At 38.2% G+C, this 19,230-nt stretch overlaps 1 protein-coding gene across 2 annotated transcripts in view; it reads right to left on the bottom strand.

Moving 5' to 3' along the window:
* The window catches only part of ARV1 (ARV1 homolog, fatty acid homeostasis modulator), a 124,341-nt gene that overhangs the window by 97,922 nt on the left and 7,189 nt on the right, over window positions 1-19,230 (bottom strand). The window contains exons 2-5 of one of the 2 annotated variants that reach the window (XR_007629114.1): window positions 15,688-15,807; window positions 13,847-14,000; window positions 12,705-12,929; window positions 11,512-12,233 (exon numbers count right to left, since the gene is read on the bottom strand). Coding sequence is in view for 1 of the 2 variants with exons in the window: in XM_050316679.1 (XP_050172636.1) it covers window positions 12,127-12,233; window positions 12,705-12,929; window positions 13,847-14,000; window positions 15,688-15,807 (606 nt within the window). In the remaining variant the exon portion in view is untranslated. Of the gene's footprint in view, window positions 1-10,658; window positions 12,234-12,704; window positions 12,930-13,846; window positions 14,001-15,687; window positions 15,808-19,230 lie in introns of those variants that run through there. The other variant, XM_050316679.1, reaches the window with a different exon arrangement.

Here is a 19,230-nt window from a genome sequence, read left to right as displayed (position 1 = left end):
GTTGTTACATGCTTCAGGTTACAAGCTTCAGGTCAAGAGTTTGGCTGGGCGCATGATGGAACAAAGCTGTGTTGCTGCAAAAGCTTGCGACCCTTGGTCCAAACCACATACCAATACACCCTTCCCACTTTCACTGCATAACCCCACTTTGTCTTACACTTATCTTTTTAAGGGTATAAATAAAGAAACTCTGGTAAACTTCCCTACCCAGTGAACACTGCAGAACTCTTCCAGCCCCACACAGCACAGCCAGTAATCAGCAGGCCCAGGAAAAGACAGGTTTACAAGGAAACAAGGGCAGTCAGGCTCCTGCTGCCCAGAGATGGAAAACTATTGAGTACAGCAGCTCAAACGGCAGTCTGCCATGGGTAACTCTTCACTGGCCTTTTTCCAAAGGGCCTACAAATGTGATAAAGCAGTTGGAAACAATTGCTAGGTCTCCATTCGCTGTATTTGAGGTTGGGTTTTTGTGTTTGGTTTTGGTTTTGGATTTTTTTTAACAGCATACCACCCTCATTCTATTGCTATGACAACTGCAGAGTCATGCTGCCATAATTATATTACAGTCTAGTCTCCTGGAAATAGTCTACAAGAAGAGAAGAGTCTGGAAGAAGCGCTCCACTCTGGAGAAAGTAGGTGCCAAAAAACACAGGTGGCTGATACTCTGGCAGATAAAACTGATGAGCATTTAGGTTCAGCTTCAGTTCCAGGTGAATTCGCTGTCAGTCCTATTGATTTTAGTGGGCATGGACTTCCAAGCATGGATCTTTTCCCGAGATCAGAACTATTGTTTTGTCTTGTTTGTTTCCACGACTGTGGAAAAGCTGCATGGTATCTCTACTATGATACAAGAGAGAGTCAAATACACACTACAAATCTACTACTAAAAGGTACTGCTTTAGTGCAGTGAAACATAATAGGTGACCATTAGAATAACTTGTAACAGTTGTAACAGTGTAGCTTCAAAGAAAGAGTTTTCCAATAAAGGTGGGGCTAAATTGCACTCTGAGTAGTTTGGATGCTTGCTGAAGTTGAGTTTCTAATACAGTATTTAGTGTATTCATGTGAAATTGGAAGACTAGGAGAATGATACAAAAATTATTTTAGTATTTGTAATTAATTTAGTTTCTAATCATAGGTAGCTACATCATTTTACATGACCTTTAAAATAAGTTGATTTTCTAAAACTCTGTTTACAATTTCTTGTAAATAAGACAGTTTGCAAAACTTTAAATGCAACAAAGAGAGTAGCAAAGCCCCCAGCATCTTTATGAAAAAGTTGATCCACTTAGTATCTATAGACAAACCTAAGGTTTTGTGTCATGTTTAGCCTACATCCTAAGAAAACAATGCTTATGCAGTAATTCTGTCCAGGCATTTTCTGTCAGTCTGTTTGCTACAGACTAGAACTGATAGGACAGAAGTTGGAAAGTTGCTCTGTTTTTACAATCCTTGTAAAAATTTGGAGATGGAGAAGGAGAGAGACTCACTGCTCCTTCCATGGACAGGACCACAGCACCTTTGGTTTCTGTTTGGCCACCCAGCTGCCAGAAAGCAAAGGCTGTGTGGTCAGGCAGCTGCTGACAGCACTGCAGCAGCCAGGACACACGCTGTATCTTCCTCAGTGCTGGTGTCGGAAGGAGGTGAGTCTTCAGCACATCTTTTGGCCTGTGAGGATGAAAACTGGGGATACAGCAAGGGGCCCCAGGAAGATCCCAGATGTTGCCTTCAGGACTAAATGGAAGGGAAGTGTTATGGGAAGGGATGTCACAGTTTCTGGAGCTTGGCACAGTCTGGTAGGAGATGCTGAGGTCCTGGGACACAAATTGTTTAAGATCCTGTGTTTCATTAGTTCTGCTGCTGCCAGCTTGGGAGAGCCTTCATGTCCTTTTTCAACTTGTTTGAGAGACTGGGTTTATGCTACTTGTCACGTATTTTCAATGTGAAATAATTTGTTGCAGGTACATGCTTTTGCTTAACTGGAAAGAATGTGTTTTATTTGCTGTGCTGCCTAGCTAAAGCCATTCCTTTTGACCGAGGAATTAGATCGCTCTGAGGGCAAAGGGAACTAATTCCCCCACTGTGGTGTTCAGCTGACCACTGGAGAGGAATGCGAAACGGGAGGATTAATCGGGTACATGCCAAAGGGAACCCTATCAACAGGTCTATTCTCCAGTGTCAGTTCTGTGTCCTTCAGCCATTTAGAAAGAATTTGCTCTTGTTTTTGTGGTGCCTGCCTGTAGAAGATACATTACCACAGCAGTTTGAGGTTCATGTTCCTTTTCATATACCAACTGCATTTTCTCAGAAAACAACTTCTCAGAAGTATATTTTTCCATCCATTGTTATCTTTGGTTTATTTGAAGTTGCTACATTTAGCTCTAGACAACACTGTGTGACCTAAGGAAATAACCTGTTTGTTTTCTTAGCAAAGTAGTTAAAAGGTTTTTCTTATTTGCAAAGTCATCTTCAATTGATTTAAACATTTTCTGGGAATTTCAAAGCCCCCTGTTGTGCTAGATCTTCCAAACTGCCTGTTCTATGATCCTAGTGACTCCAACTCTGCAGGTAGCTTTACAAACACCAGGGTTGTGCTGTGGATCAAAGAACTTGGAGGATCTATGCAGATATGGTCTGTGCACAGGGACAAGCTCTCCTGAGCTGAGGAGGTGTGGAAGAGCAGAAGTGGCTCCACAGAATCCAGATGTGCTCCGGGGCATATTAATGTGGATTGAACCATAGGTGAGGCTGGATGTGTGCTGGACTGGCACCTGCAGCTTGTGGGGTAATTGTGCCATGTAAGGAATGAAGAGGATTAGCAAGGGGTTCTTACTCAGATGACCAGGAGTGAGTTTAGCTATTTGGTTTTAAATGACAGAGGAACTTTGGAGGGGATGAATATTCATTCACTGCAGAAGGCTCTTTCCTTTAGTATTTTGGCACCCTTTCTTTCATCCTTTCTGTTTGGGAAATTTAATTAGATGAATGTGGAAACAACCAGCTCTGAGTAATGAAGACCACATCTGATTTCAGAGGAATGTGCTTTTAGCAGTAGAATTTACATTTTTCAGATAAGGTTGGTATGCAATCTAAGAAGACAAAGCCATTTGCTATTGAAATACACAGACTTGTGATTATTTCATCTCTTCTCTGAACTTTTGCCACAGGTTTTAAATGCATTTGTGCTAAGACATTATTAAGATAATGTCATCAAGAGAATGTAATCTTTCAGAATTCCTCAATTTAATATGAGACGAGAAATCACATACAAATCATGGATTATTAGAATTTAGTGACCAAAGCAGACTGTTTGGAATTATTAGCACATAGTGAGTTCAGTCCTGTGTCAAACCACTGCCTTAAATTCATGTTAGCAGTTCAATCCTCCTTGCACTGCTAACTATTCTCTTTCAGAAATCACAAGCATTTCTTCCACGAGTCAGAAATGTCCCTGTGATTATCTGGCTAGACACATGAGTAAGAGTTTGTGAGCTCCTTTGGCTCAGGATACCAGGCACTGTCACAAACAATAAAGTTGCCTGTCTGAGCCCTACCAGCTCTTGCTTAAACTCTTCTGGCTCGTCAAACAGCAGAACCTTTTAAGTCATTTACAAGAAGGCAATGTAATAAGGTCGTTACTTCAGTTATAAAAGCACCTGGATGACAAGGACATTAAATTTTATTGGTTTTTTTTCTCTCAACTCAACCCTTTACAGTATCTTTGGTTTAACTGGATCTGGATTTTAATGAAGAGTTGTAGCACTAATTATTTTTATTGAAAACCCTCATGGATATTGGAAAGTTCAAGCACTGTATAGAGAGGTGAGCTAACAGGGAGGGATGCGAAATTTTGGACAGGTGAAGTACAAGCTTAAACAGGACCACATTTTAACTTGTTCTATTACTACTAAACAACATCAAAGGCTGTTCATATTGTGTAATAAAATTACTTTTTTATATGATATGTTACATAAAAGGTAAATGACTGAAATATTAAAAAAATTGGTATAGGGAAAGGACATTTTATCAGAATCAGCTAAAAGAAAAATGCATGTCTATATTCTCTCCAAAGATCTTGATATTGCTTTTTCTTCTGTTATTATTGTACAAATCATACACAATCTTGGCTTGTGTATTTAAATTACCTTTGCTCTTTCTGACTGATACTTAGTCAGAAGTGCTCAACTTGGAGAAGCATTTCCTTAAATACCTTGCATCACAGAATATAAGCTGTAGAGAGAACAGAATATATAGCACCTATAGTTTATTCCTCTATTTGTGTGCATTTTTAGAAGAGGAAAGATAGTTATGAACAGAGTTGTAGTGTATTTTGGAGACCATCATTGCACAGTTGCTTGCATAAAGGATTAAACCTTAATCATAAATGAGAGAAGTATAACTTTGTAGTAATCTCTGTGAGGAAGAAGGAATTTTGTTTTATGCATTTCTTTTATTCTGTTTCATGTCCTTTTTTATAGGATTTGCTTGCGGTCCAAGTTCTCATATGTAAATAGGTTTGTCTTGTCTCCAGTGCTTTATGTGGGTACACAATAGGACTTTTTTCTACTTATCACTAGCCAGTCATTCAAAAAGTCCTTTCTGTTTCTGTTGCAAATGTAGGTCTGTTCTAGGCTTTCAATGTCCCTTCTTCTCATAGGGAATAAACACTCTTTTCTGTGCTTTCAAATGCAGGTGTGTATGGACAGAACACATCAATCAGTATTAGAGAAGCCAAGCTTATCTCGCTATTACCACAGATACTAATTTGTGTAAGCATCTGCTTTAAAGTATGCTATGAAAATTTAAAATTTCTTTTGCAAATTAGAAGGGAGTTTGTACAGATGAGTTTATTTTCCAGCAACAGAGATCTCAATTCACCATGTCCATTCTCTCATTCTCTGTATTAAAGGCTTTCATTTGTAGGCAGTAATCATATTTTTGTTTCAGCTTAATGGTGTGTAACCCAGTGCGTATGTCCTTACAAGAAGCCTGTAGTAGATCTGAAGAGGTACAGGCTGCCTTATTTAAAACTCTTAAATGCTTTGTGGTCTTGCAGCCAAGGAATTTGTCTGATGGATTTTCATTTTGCTGGCTTAGCAAGGCTGTTGCTGGGGTTAACAGGGAATTGGAAGCATGCAACTTGGAGGGTAAAAGTAGAGGACACTTTCTAAAGATCAAGTCACCATCTTCACAAGGGATTCCTCAAGTAAAATCTTGTATTTTCACAAAATCATAGTGCTTGAATAAATGGTCAAAGTTGAAACACAACTGGGCATCAAATTGTCACTGCATGCAGTAAGAGCTGACAGGTCTCCTAATTTAGAAAAGGCAGCTTAGGTTTGGTCTCTCGGAGCCAGGATCTCTGCCTGCCAGTGAGAACATCTGTCAGGAGTGCCTATCCATCCCAGCGGCTGGCGGAAGGACCAGATGACCTCTGAGTTCACTTCTAGCCCTGTCTGATTATGTGAAAACAAAACTCTTCCCAAGGGGGTGGCAGAGGCAGCTGCCAGCTCAGGACAAAGAGCTGAGCCTTCAGCAGCAGCTGCTGCAAGGAGTTTAGAGGAGACAGCACTTTCCAGTATAATGGCATGAAATGACAGATGGCACCTTCTACCCTGCCATTATGGTGAGGAAGGATCTGCGTGAGAGAGCTTCCTGTTTTGCCATCTACTGGGGAGTGTTGTAGAGGATTAAAAACACCTCTGAACTTTCTATGAAAGTACTTGTGCAGCTGAATTAGATTAGAATCACCACGCTGGCATTTTGTTAAATGAAAGCAGCTGAGTAACAATGAGGGAAGAGAGCTGTGATCTCTACATGTTTCTGATGCTGTTTTATCAGGGGCATGACTCTTTTATTTAAACTGATACAATCTGTCCTGTTGCACAACAATCAAGCTATTGTGAGGAGAAGGTGCCTTTCTCCCAGGTGGCCTTTTCTTTCAGTGTAGGACCTTTAAACAGGCAGAAGCTGTGCTATTTCATACACAGATAAGGTAGAAAATGTACAGGCTGTAAGAACGGGATTGACCTTCTCTCTCCTTCCATCTACACACGCATACACGTCATTAAGATAAACTGCACAATTCAATTGAGCAGGAAAGTGTTTTTTTGAAAAATCCACTTAAAATTAAATAAGTGTAAAAATACATTTGAAAAGATGTGAGTTTTAATACAAACTAACTCTCATCATGTGGTTGTGTAAAGAAATGAATACCTGCCATTGTGTTCATCCACACCTAAGTTAATTTGCTTCTCTAAAGAAAAGGTTTTGAATAATCTGCCCACCATTCCTGAAAAAATTCTTCGTGAATCATCAGTATTTTATTTTCACTTTGCTCTCTCCCAGGACAAAATGAGTAAGAGATGGGTTGTGCTTTCCTTACTGTGCAACCCATCTGCCATTTTCACACTATTAAATAGGAGAAATGTTCTTTTAGGGATAGAAAGATTCCTGTTGTTGGAAAGATTTATTAGGAGTAGGGTCGATGTGATACATTCCCTAGCCTGCAAAATCCAAGCCATTTTTTCTGTTGCTGGTATGGGGCACATTGTTATCCAGTGGATGCTCTCAATGGAAAATGTTTTCTTCCTAGTTATTATTAGACTTCTTTTGGCTTTTGATTTCTGGTGATCAAACGAACCCTGTAGTCCTACCGAGAGAAAGAGATGCTATCTCTGCCGTAGCCAAGACATGATATATACGTGGCTTTGAAAGTCAGAACCAAAGCTTTACACTGGAAGCGAGAGACCAAAGACAGGATCAAAGTTTAGGCGTGATGCATGTATGACAGCATCAGATGGGCTGCAGCATGCCTGGCAGGGAATCGCTATAAAGGTAACACCCACAGGTGGTGCTTACAGAGTGAATTAGCAGTTCTGAGGAGGGAGTGCAAGGTGAGTAGAAGTGCTTCTGTGTTGCTGAGGTTTTGTTTTCTTGTTTAAGTTTGTGCAATATTATTGAATTTATTTACTTAAAAGGTACCAATGCCTTGTAATTTTTTTTTTTTTAATTTTATGCAAGATCTACCAGTGCTTTCTACCTCAACCCCTCAGACTGTCAAATAAGGCACCTTATTCTTTCAGATTGCTGGAAGTGAGATCATCTAATGTGCCAGCTCCCTCTCCTCCAAGTTTTTTAACTTAATTTCAGAATTATTTTGGCACACAGCAGCTGCAGTAACTTGAAATTCATGATAAGAGATTAATGATTTGCTGTATATACTCCTAAAAGTCTTCAGATGTGTATGTTATAGAACTGTATGCCAGCAAGGGTCAGAATTAAAGCTTCTCTTAGTATAACAAAGAGTTTAAACATGTCACCTTTAATATTCATTCTCTGGCTCCTGGCATGTCTGTTTCATATCTGACATTCGTGGTGTTGACTGACTCCCAACAACCTGCAGCTGAAAGGACTTAACGCTTTTCATCTTTCTAAGCAGATATGAACAAATTAATCCGCCCCCAAATCCTGTGATGGTGGAGATACAATCATTTTATGGGGCCATGTACATGAGTTGCTCAAGGTCACCTGCCGTTGTCGGACTTATAGCCAGGATTAGGATTCAGGTCTTAATTCAGGTCCCCAGTCCTCTGCTCAGATAGCTATGGCATGCACTTCTGTGCAGCTTATGGACAATAGTTCTTTTGCCTAAAAATGTTATCAGAATTACAGTTAGAGGTTGTAAGAAATTGAGGAGGTCATCTGGATTTATTGCAGCAGCAGCCAACACAGGTGAGAACTCTCTGAGTTCACACTGTTATGCTACAACGTAAGGGAATTGAGACCACATTTTTTACCCAGAGGAAAAATATCCCAAACAAACCCAAATAATATCTATTATCCTTATGAATAGCAATTAAAACATCATTGACAGTGTTTCCTAGCTGCTTTGCAGACCTGCCATTTGTCTATGCAGAGCTCAAAAAAGCTTTACAAATTTAGGACAGCACATCACATTTAAGAAAAAGATTTTACAGAGCTCCTAATGTTCAGGTCTTCCTTCTAACCACCTCAATAATATAGTAAGCATTATTGGAAAGACTAAAGTCTGAACAGCTTTATAAGAGGCAAGAGAGAAAATGGGAATCCTGTTATATACAGCTTTCTGCACATTGTAAATGCAGAAACCTGCATTTCAAATGAATTCAGCAACAAAAATCCTATTGATTTTCAGCAGTGGAGGAATTAATTCATTCTGTATTTTGCCACGTGAATTTTCTCAGAGCTCAGCAAGGCTACTCAGAATAATCCCAGCTTGTGGGACTGTTTAGGTCTTAAAGAGATGTTGTCCTGAAATAATTTGCATTTTATAGCTTTCATGGTTTGTGTATTGAATTGACCTTGATACTGAGTCACCAAAACAAGTATTTTGTGACCTGTTTTTCATCCCCAATTTCATTCTGACATTTCTCCAAACTGAAAATGGGTGTTCATTTTTAAAAGCTTGAATTTGTGATTTTACAAAACAAAAATTAATCAAAGAGTGCCTGTATGTTCCTTCCAGTTTTGAAAGCAATAGTGCTTTAGTTTTCAACTCCAGATGGCACTGCGGTGCTTAACACCACCCCGCTGGGGAGGGCTGATGGAATGCAAAAGCAGGCGAGCCCCTGAAAAACAAGGGCTTGCTTGTTTTATGAGAAATCAGCTAAGAGTTTTTCCGTGCAGATGTCCTATTTTGCTTTCAGTTCGGTGAAGGCTGGGCTAACAAATGGCAGCTTATATGCCTGAGATAGGACTTGTGGGAAGAAAGGACTTGCTTGTCTGTACTTGCAGGAGGTCACAAGGGTAGTAGCCCTTGCCTGCACCAGGAAAGCCTAACGCAGCCCACACTCCTGCCAAATGAAGGGAGAAGCTCTGCTGTTGCACAGTGCTTCGTATTCATGGTGACTAATCCTATCTCTGTGTAACTGGTAATTCTGCTTTAGAAAAATGTATTTTCTAGCCTGGACTGCAAACCACTGAAGTAATAAGGTTACTGGTATCTTTTCTAGGGAAAGCCATAGACATTACCGCTTGGAAGACATCCTTTGCCATGTCATGCTATCACCTAGACTATTACAAAAATGTCTACAATAAATAATATTCTTCCTTCATGTTCATCCATTGTAAACTTGGGAATAGGATGTTTATATATTTGCTTAATGATACACTCACACGCATCTATACTGCATCTTTCCTTACATATTTTTCTACAGATTCTATCTCCTTAGCTTTATATTCATCCTCATTTTGTAGAAGTCTGCCAGAGTCCTGCCTTCTCTTTTAATGCTTCCTAGCTTTTACTGTAATTCTCCAGTTTTGCATACAAAAATTTCTAAATGCTTGTTACATGGCCTATGGACCCAGCTGAAGTTTCCAGCTCCCACTGAACAATCACTAAACCATTGCTCAACCCAAGTCTCAGTAACATCGCTGGTTCTTCTGTACATTTCATCCAACAGAGTTCTGGAATTTGCTCCATAGGCCACGATACCCTGTTTGATTCCAAGCAAAACTCATAGAGTTTACATGGGTTCATTTGCATCATGTTTTATTTTTAAATGAAGTAAATCCTTTCCCATAAGTTAATGAAGCAACTGAAGATATATAGAAAGGGCAGGCAATTTGTCATACATCTTCCAGCACAGATGACTGTTCCATTACAAAAAGTTTATGGAAAAGAGATGGGCTCATAAGACAAAAAAGAATAAAAGTGAGAGAGAGATGACTGTTTTAAACAGGCAGGACCTTAAAATAGTCTTGGTTCTCTCTGAAGCACCATATGGAACACTCTTCCAAAAGCATAAAAAGTGCACACACACCTGCCCCCACACAGAGAGGGTGTCCTTAAGCTCCCCCTTGAGTTATGAAATATTAGTGTATTTGTCAAGTCTGGTAAATGAGTAGCTCGAACACTAAACAATCCTGAATGTCCTGCATTACTAATGATGCCTCTGGAGACTGAGAACCTGTACCACACCTGCTTTTGTTCCATAGCTCTGTGGTCCTTAATTGTCTTCTCCCACCTCAAAGTTGCATAAGGACAGTGGTGGCTCCTGACAGCATAGCTGATATGTTATTGGCCTATGTGACACAACAGACAAACATTTCTTCTTTCAGAACGTGTTCATGTCCCTTCTAGGTCTTCTGACTAAAGCTCAAAAAATGTCCTGAAATCAATTCTTTTAAATTCAAAATAAACTTTAATTTAAGAAAACTGTCTCCAAGTAAAATTTATATACATTGTATTTACAATTTTGCTGCTGACAAGGTAACATTTACATGTAGCAACTTGCATTACTCACACTTAAATAGGCTCCACTCAGCGTTAGATTGAAACCAGTGCCAGAGCAAATGTCTGAAAAAAACCACCCTTATATATATAACCACGACACATATGATGAAAACAAAAAAATATAAATATCTAACCTAAGGAGAACAAATCAAAGCACTGTTGTTACATCATTAGAAAAACAGGATTGACAGTAGAAATTATGTACATTTTCTGAAGAGCCATATAGAGTTGTGGTGAGTTGACCCTGTCTGGATACCACCAAAGCCACTCTATCACCCCCCTTCTCAGCTGAGCAGGGAGAAAAAACGTAAGGAAAGGCTCATGAGTCAAGATAAGGACAGGGAGAGATCACTCACCAGTTACTGTCACGGACGAAACAGACTCCACTTGGGGAAATTATTTTATTGGTAATTTATTACCAACCAAGAGTCTCACATACTTAAAAAGGTTGCAGACTGGTGGTTTTTGCCTCCTCTTACATGCCCAGGAAGCTGTAAAGTGTAACACATATGACACAAGTGCTGTCAGCCTCTGACCTAATAAAACAGAATCAACAACCATTTGCTTTTCTGACCAAATAACTTCCATAGCATAGGCATTTGCATCAGACAAACATGTCTGGTGTCTTCTATGGTCATAATCCAGACTTACTCTAAACCTGTCAGGAATTAGCTTGAAGATATCGCAAAAGGTTTTTTGATTCATTTTGCAAAACAGAGACAGGAGACAGTATCTGAGGAAGAATGGAAGTAATTTCTATGGATAGTGCAGCCTCCCCAAACTGAAGCAGGAGAATGAAACATTGGATGGAATGTAATGGAAACTGGTTTGCACAAAACGAGTGGGTTTGTGTCCTAATTACTGTCCTGTGGAAACTGATTCTGCCAGTTCCTTTATGGGCCATCCAGCCCTCTCTTTGCTCACTGACAAAAAAGGTGCAGAACTTTTATGAATGTTTCTTCACTAATTTAGGCCTAAACATGTTTGTTCATCTGTTGGTTTTTTTAAAGTACTACTTTGTTGCTGAACAGCCTCATATTTCGCTCTTTGCTTCTGCTAAAGTTGCCGCCAGATGAGGGCTGGGTGTGGGGGATGTGACTTAATATTAAATGCAGAAGTAGTGGTATCCCAAACCACCATGTAGTTTGGGGATCATAGTTCTTTCACTCTCTTTTCAGCTTTCAAAACAAAGCAGCAGCATTTATGAGATCACATAAAATTTCAAGCCAGTTAACACTATAGTTCCTAGAGATTACTTTAGCACTAGATATTTTATTATTTTGGAGTGTTACATAAACATTCCAGAGAATGCCCTTGGTTTTCCCACTGAAGTTTTACTGTGCAATACTTGCCTTCTCTCTAATAAACTATTTGCACATGTTCACTTGTTTCTTTGAAAATCTGGTTTTGTGGAAATATAAATTTTAGCTTTTACATTTTTTCCACTGCTTCTCTTCCTCTTAAGGGAACAATTCATCCTCCTCTTAACGCCTAAATGCAGTGATTGGTAGAAGTGCTGGGTTTTTTAGGTCTACCTGTTTTCTTACAGCCATAGCTATGTAGGCAGATTTATAAAACTATTAGGATGGTGACACATTCCTGTTTTTAATGAGAAAATAAACAAGCTAAGGCTGAAGTTTTATGGCTTATTAAAATAAAGAGCCAAACTTCTGAAGTTTCTCATTTTAACTCATCCTGAAACTGTCTAAATGCACAACTAATGCAAGTTTTTGTTATCTATCACTTTTTTTATCATTATGAAAACAGTGTCTTTGGAGCCTGCTGGCAGAAATCATTCTTAGAAAACGACCATCCTGTTGTTGGTATTTCTCCTTATCTGGGCTGACATTTCAAACATCCCATCCCATTTTCTGGAACAAGCAGACCACACCATTTTCCAAAATTAATCCAAAGAAGATGGCAACCCAAGGGAGTATTCGGTTCAAGTTCAATGTAACTGCAAAAGAAAACAGAACAAATTTATCACATACCATTTAAGAAGATCATAGAAACCATGTGAAAATTCATATTCATTTGCATGTACAAGAAATCACACAGATCTGTTAAAAGTCTGCATTCCAAAGCCATGCATAAAATTAACATGAAATTTTGATTTTCCAGAAACACATAGAATTCTATGTTTCAGTGATCCATGACTTGTCTCAAATTCTGATTTATGGATCTAATGGATATACTACAGCTTATACAAAGAGATAATAGTGACATGAGGTGCTTTCTTTTTTTTAATGAAGTTTTTTGTTTCAATCCCTTTCTATTAAAGTCTAAGCAACACAGTTTTAAGTTAGATCTATCAGTCACATATCTGATACTGAATAAAAATACAGAAAAGAACAATTACTTTTGTAACAGCTGCAGTCTGTCACACACATTCTATACACATAATGTAATAAAAAAAGCAAAAATATACCTCTAATTGCTTGAGAGTTTGATATCAAGACAAACACTTTTATAAATGCAAGGCACAAAGGTGTGTAGTCATGTTCCCAAATAACAGCTGGGATTAGCAAAAGCTTTCCATAGGTGGACAACAGCAGTGCTTTGAGAAGTAAAATGAAGTCAGACTTTCTTTTCAGCATTTCAGGTGTCATCCACCATAAGGTAATAAAAATGCCAATGAAAAATGAAGTTTGTTCTAAAAGGGAATAAGAGGAGTTGGAAAGAGAGAATGAAGAACAAAATCAGTACTTGTCTTCTTTGGAAAGGTCACCAGCAATGAACCCTTTTCATCCAGCCTAAGAAAAAACACTAAGGTGAAAATACCATTGAGCTACTAGACTTTTTTTGACACCATATTCCTGTGTTATGGTGGAATTAATGCAGATGTCAAAGACCCTCTCATAACAACTGTAATAGATGAATTACTACTGAAAATGAGTTCAACATTTTTACTGACATGTTATAAAAACTTACTTAGAGCAACATTAGACAATATATGATTTAAATTAAACTCTGAATGTCTTAGAGAAATCCTAGTTTTAATCTCCAAGTTTGATGTAAACACTATCACCTGAAAAGTATGAGAATAAATGTATTAACCAACATAAAACAAAAACCCTCCCCTGCCCTCAAATGTAGTCTTAGAGCACAGATGTGTTTACACTTTACTGGTCTATAGTTTTGCGCATTTGTTTAAAAAAACCCAAAACAACAGATACAGCTTTTTCCAATTGTTTACTTTTGTAAGGCTCCTTAATGTTGCAACACCTGAATGAATAATAAACCTTGAAGTCAATATCAAATGTGGAATAAGGCTGACAGCCACGCTGGTCTTCAAACTATGTCAACAGATTCAGGCAAAGAACTCTGAATATTGTCACTTTTCAGTGTTTTCCTATCTAATGCTAATCATACCGGTCTAAATTGTAGTCAGGATCAAAACAGGCATTTAATAAAATATGAAGGCAAACTGAAGAGCATGTGTGTAATGGTGTAACCATACTGGGTTTGACATAACATCCATTCTGTATGTATTTTTGCAATACGGGCTTGAAAGACTGATGAAGTTTTGCAATGCTTAAAAAGTAGACAGTGAGATATCATCAATCTTACCTAAAGAAGCTATGCAAAACATTCTATAAAAATCCCATTCTTTGGCATATCTGATTAAGTCATCAGGATCTGTATTTTGGCTTGAATCCTGTAGCTGCAACCACCTGATATAAGCTTCACAGAGCAAACAAAATATGCAGAGCTTTCCATGAATCTAGTAAATGAACAAATAATAAAAGCATTGGTATTGAATCAGCATAAATTAAAGCATTAGTATGAAATCACTATTTAAAATACAATTCAACATCTTTACACAAACAAGCTCCATAGGTTTATTATTTTTCTTCAGAATATAATCAAAACTACTTCTGTTGAACCACTAGGTTAGCACGTCATCCTTTTAACATCAGTTACAACAACAGACAAATTACAACAAGTGGGAAACTGCATGAACAGTTCAATACAGAAGAATGTATATAACTGTAGTTTCTAAACCCCGACCCATACCTTTTTAAAATTGAGAAGGCTGTTTCATCTACGAATGCAAAGCCAAAATTGTGCCACAGCTAGGAGAATTATACCATCCAAAATTCCAGTTTAAGGGCAACTCTCCCATTTGGCAAACTGGCTTATATGGCCTTGTTTTTCTTTTTCACTGGGACAATCTCCATTAAAAGAAATAGGTAGTGTAGTTATACCAAAATACTTCTTAGTTCGTAAAGGATGAGGCACCAAAAATAAATGGAGCAATATAACCAAACAAAACCAAAAAAAATCCTCTGAAGTGACTGGAAAACTGATGTCGTGAGGGCCCAAAGTTAGCATGATTCGATATTAAACAGCTTATAAACTGTGTGTATGTGAGGTGACTTCTGATTTTATAGAGATTTAAAGACACAAATGCAATTTCTGTGCATGGATTCTATTTTTTCCATTAGAGGCTAGTCATGCCAATTGCCCATACATGCACAGGCTTAGCTAGTTTAAAATTCAATTCAATTTATTTAAATAGATGACATTTCCACAGATAGAATAGTTCTTCAAGAACCCTCACAGTAAACATCATTACCAGTCTCCAGAAGCACCGAATTAATAAAAAATATTTAGTGAGATTTATGCTTGAGAGATAAGGTGAGTATATATATATCTCAACATTGCTTAAAGTGGACTGGCTAGGAGGCATCAGCATGAACCCAGCACACACTTATGCTTGGATAATTTGCTCTAGATTAGCTTCCCTCTCCTGGGAAATCAATCCTTACAGTAAAAATACACAATTCTGTCAGAAAATATACACCTGTACACTACAGCTTGGCCAGCCCAACAAAGTTGATTACATAACTCTGCATCAACAACATTTGAATCTTTTGCTGTAGCTTTGAGAGCAGGGTTAATTGCTCAGGAAGAAACTCATGAGAAATTAGTACAGTAGGTTTAATTGCCATAGTATTGTTAATATGGTATGTTCTACTCCTATAGCTCATTTCAGAAAGAATTGTTTCCAACAGAAATTTAATTTGAAAATTAATTTGAAATTAGATCTTTCTCATACAATGTAATTTAGCACATCATCCTTTTAACATCAATTAATGTGAAAGGCAAATTGGAGGGTTTAGAGAACTGTATGAACAGTTCTATGCAATTCCTTCTCTTTAATGGGTAAACTGACTGCTGTATTTGCTGGTACTGTGGCACCACTACTGGGAAGACAGGAACTGTCTTAGTAACATCTGGAGCTTGAGATTTCATGTATTCTATTCATGATATAACTGGTTCAGCTTGTTGAAATCCGTGGAAGGGCAGAAGAAGAACAATCTCTAAAATTTTATAACTATTACAATCAACTTACCAAATCTAAATATATTTTTAAAAAGTCACAAAGTAGGGGCATAGCAACTTACATTTATCTTTGTATTGAAAAGAATGTGCCTGTATGCTTGTGCTTTACATAAAACAGCATTAATCAAGATGATAACAGGATCATACTCAATATATTTGTCCACAGGTTTCTGGCAGGATTTCTGAAAGTTAAAAATAACAAGAATTAGGGGAAAAAAATTAGAAAGCGAGAGTTTATGAAATGTTCCTATAAGCTTAGCACAACTACATAAATCCAAACAAGCTATTCAATTCATTTTAGTCTTTCCTTAACGCAAACTTCATTTTCAGTACCTTTTGAATCCATGCAGAAAAATTGCTTCCCCTCTCTTGATAGTGCAGTTGACACACAGACTTCCCGTATAAAACATAAAGGTCGATTATCGATTTTTACAGGCTTCAGATTAACACCGATAATAAACTATGTAAGCATGGACCTAGTTACCATTTTGTACTCCACAGATGCAAAAAATAAAACTACCTTCCCAAGACTCAAGAAACGCACCAGTATTGTGTTAGAAGGTTAACTTATCATGCCTCATCTACAAGTATTTTATTTGGGTTATTTTTGGTAATTTTTTGGAAAGAAACCCAATTTCTTCTATCACTTCCTTCTTTTCAGAGATGCTTTATCCTCCTATCCTACCTTCTTCTTCCTTTCAAGAAGACAGTAAATATTTTTTGTTGCTGCATTGTCATTCCATACAGTTGTCTGGATGTTTCAACTGATTTCCCATTATTGAACAAATACCAATATATTCAGAATACTGATAATGTAGTTTTCATACACAGCTTTAGCCAAAGAGTCAGAAGGTGTCACTAAACAATGGTAGGACACTAGACCATTACATCTGCTGGTTACTGCTGTTCCTGCTGGAGAGGTTGTTTCACCCAAACCACTGGGAACTGCTTGTCATCAACTCCCTCCTGCTTTATTGACCTGCCTGCATGGCTGATCACCCCTTGACTTGGGTTAAATGAGAAGGGCTAACAAAAGGCTGTTACAGTAACTGTGAGCAGGAAGGTTAAATAACAGTCTTACAAAAGGCTCACCTAGCAGACCTGAGGGGAGAAATAATTTCTAGCAGAGAGCTGAGGAGCAGCAGCAACCACGTCAGCTCAAACAAGTGCACTTGCAGAAGGGTGCTTGCCGGCAGGTTAGCTTTCTCCTGCTCCTGATCCTCCAGTTTGGCTACTTGTTTCCTCCAACCTGTCCTCAGCTAATCCTGCTCTCCTGGGCCTTGGCATTGGTTGCCATGCTCAGAGTACAACAGTCCTAGAAATTGATCTCTATTTCCATTTTAATGAGCGCATGGCTGTGCGCTGCCGGAAGAGACAAGTATGCACACCGCTTTCTGAAATGCTGGAATGGTCAAAAATGCAGCATCAGACAGCACACACCTACAGACAAGCTCCCAGGGAAGGACAAAAAGTTTTTTCAATTTTATAGATTCCTTATGTCTGTTGTACGAACAGCAACTAAGCATCACGCAGCTGCTAGCTCACTTTCCCCACAATGGGATGAGGACGAGAATCAGAAAAAGGTAAAATGCATGGGTTGCAATAGGAACAGTTTAATAACTGAAATAAAGTAAAATATAGTAATAATAGTAATGAAATGGAAGATAAGAATAGAGAGATAAGACCCAAGAGAAACAAGTGCCACACAATACAATTTCTTACCACCCATGATTGATGCCCAGCCTGTCCCTGAGCAGTGATTGGTCCCTCCCAGGCAACTCCCCTCAGTTTATATAGTGGGCATGACATTCTATGGTATGGAGTATCCCTTTGGTCAGTTTGGATCAGCTGTCCTGGCCGTGCTCCCTCCCAGTTTCTTGTGCACCTGCTGGCTGGCAGGGCATGGGAAACTGAAAAGTTCTTGATGTGGTGTAAGCACTACTGAGCAACACCTAACACATCAGCGTGTTACTGGCATTATTCTCACACTGAATCTAAAACACAGCACTGTACCAGCTACTGGGAATAAATAAAATTAAATCAGCCAAAACCAAGAAGTGTCCAAAGTTAACTTTGCCTTGCTATTTAACAGAATTATTAAATTATTATTGTAGAATCTGAGAATGCAAAATTTCATCAGCAAATTGACTCAGAAGTCCAACATCTATATCAAGAAAAACATCCAAACAAACGCATAAACTGAATAGAATGTCTAGGGAATGTTACAGCCCACTAACCAGTGTTTCTTAGCCCACTTCAAGGAAAAATTCAACTCATTTGGATTAAAAAAGAAAATATTGTGTATGACAGTACACAAGTTAGATATAATGAATTCAAAAACTGACTCAATTAACCAAGAGTTTGATAGGTCTAAAATTAAAGTGAGTGAGATGGAAGAAAGGACATAATTAACAGAAGACCACAGCTACAAGATTTAATAGAGTGAAAAAAAAATTGCCACTTTAATTAAAAGCAGTGTCCCACTTCATTTCTTTCTACTGGGAAATCATGAACAGATATTCTTATAGGTGGTAATTTACATATGTCAAATCTGTGGGTTGACGTAGCATAGGAAAAGTCCAATTTTTTTAATAGGTTTATTCACACAAGCACTGGACAAGTCCATACAAAATAAGATTATTCTTCAACACAGTGGGTGTCATAAAGGTTAGATGAAGGATATCTTACATACCCTTGGATTTATTATGCTCTCAGATTCTCCTACAACAGGACATTTTTTGACCAGGATCAAAAATCTTTCTGAGTAAAGACTGATATTTTCAATCAGAGGATCCCAATCGAAGACTGATCAAGAAATCTGCAGTTAAGAGGTACTGCAAAATTTTCACTGAGAGCTGACATGTATTTTAGATCATTAAAATATATCAGACCAACCCTCTCGGCAAAACCAATGATACAGAAATTCTACTTCAGATATGTAAGGAGACTGCTACGAATGAATTCACAAATAGTGGTGTCTTCTGCCCTACAGCTGCTGGCAGCCAAATATGAAATCTTCTGCAGCTGTAAAAAGCATGTTTAATTTAGTATTTCTGTCTTCTAAAGCTAGATGAGAGCCCTATTCTTAATATATTTTATATTCCCAGTTTACTTGATTTCTATTTGAGTCTCTGCTGTAAGATAGAAAAGTCCTCAGTGCATATCCAGCCAGTGACCTAGCCAGCAAGAGTTCATCCAGGGATTTGTGAGACCTACAAACCATCTCTGCTGCAAAAGACTTGTGTATGCACTGCCACAGACTAATTGAACAAGATGATGTTTTTATACTGATAAAATATTACAGAATTAGCATGCCCTCTAGGATGAATTTTTCTCCAGACCTGGCCTTTTTGGTTATTTTTCCAGCTATACTACTAAATCATCTGATGCTAGCCTTAAATGCCTAGGAAGGAAACCTGTGACTTGAGCTTGACTTCAGCAAAATCAATGCAAGCAAGGGCTGATGCAGTCTAAGCACACATAGGTTTAACCGGATAGTTTTATCTAGTTAAAGTAACGTAACTATGGACACTGATAATCACTAACACTGTCAGAGAATATTGGTATGAGCAACTCAGCTCTGGAGAACTGCTTGCACACTTTTA

This window comes from Myiozetetes cayanensis, unplaced genomic scaffold (genome assembly GCF_022539395.1).
Source record: "Myiozetetes cayanensis isolate MyiCay16 unplaced genomic scaffold, myiCay2020 scf2-11, whole genome shotgun sequence".
Taxonomy (NCBI): Eukaryota; Metazoa; Chordata; class Aves; order Passeriformes; family Tyrannidae; genus Myiozetetes; species Myiozetetes cayanensis.
Note: the sequence above shows the minus strand (reverse complement) of the source record. Positions and strands in the feature narration are given on the sequence as shown.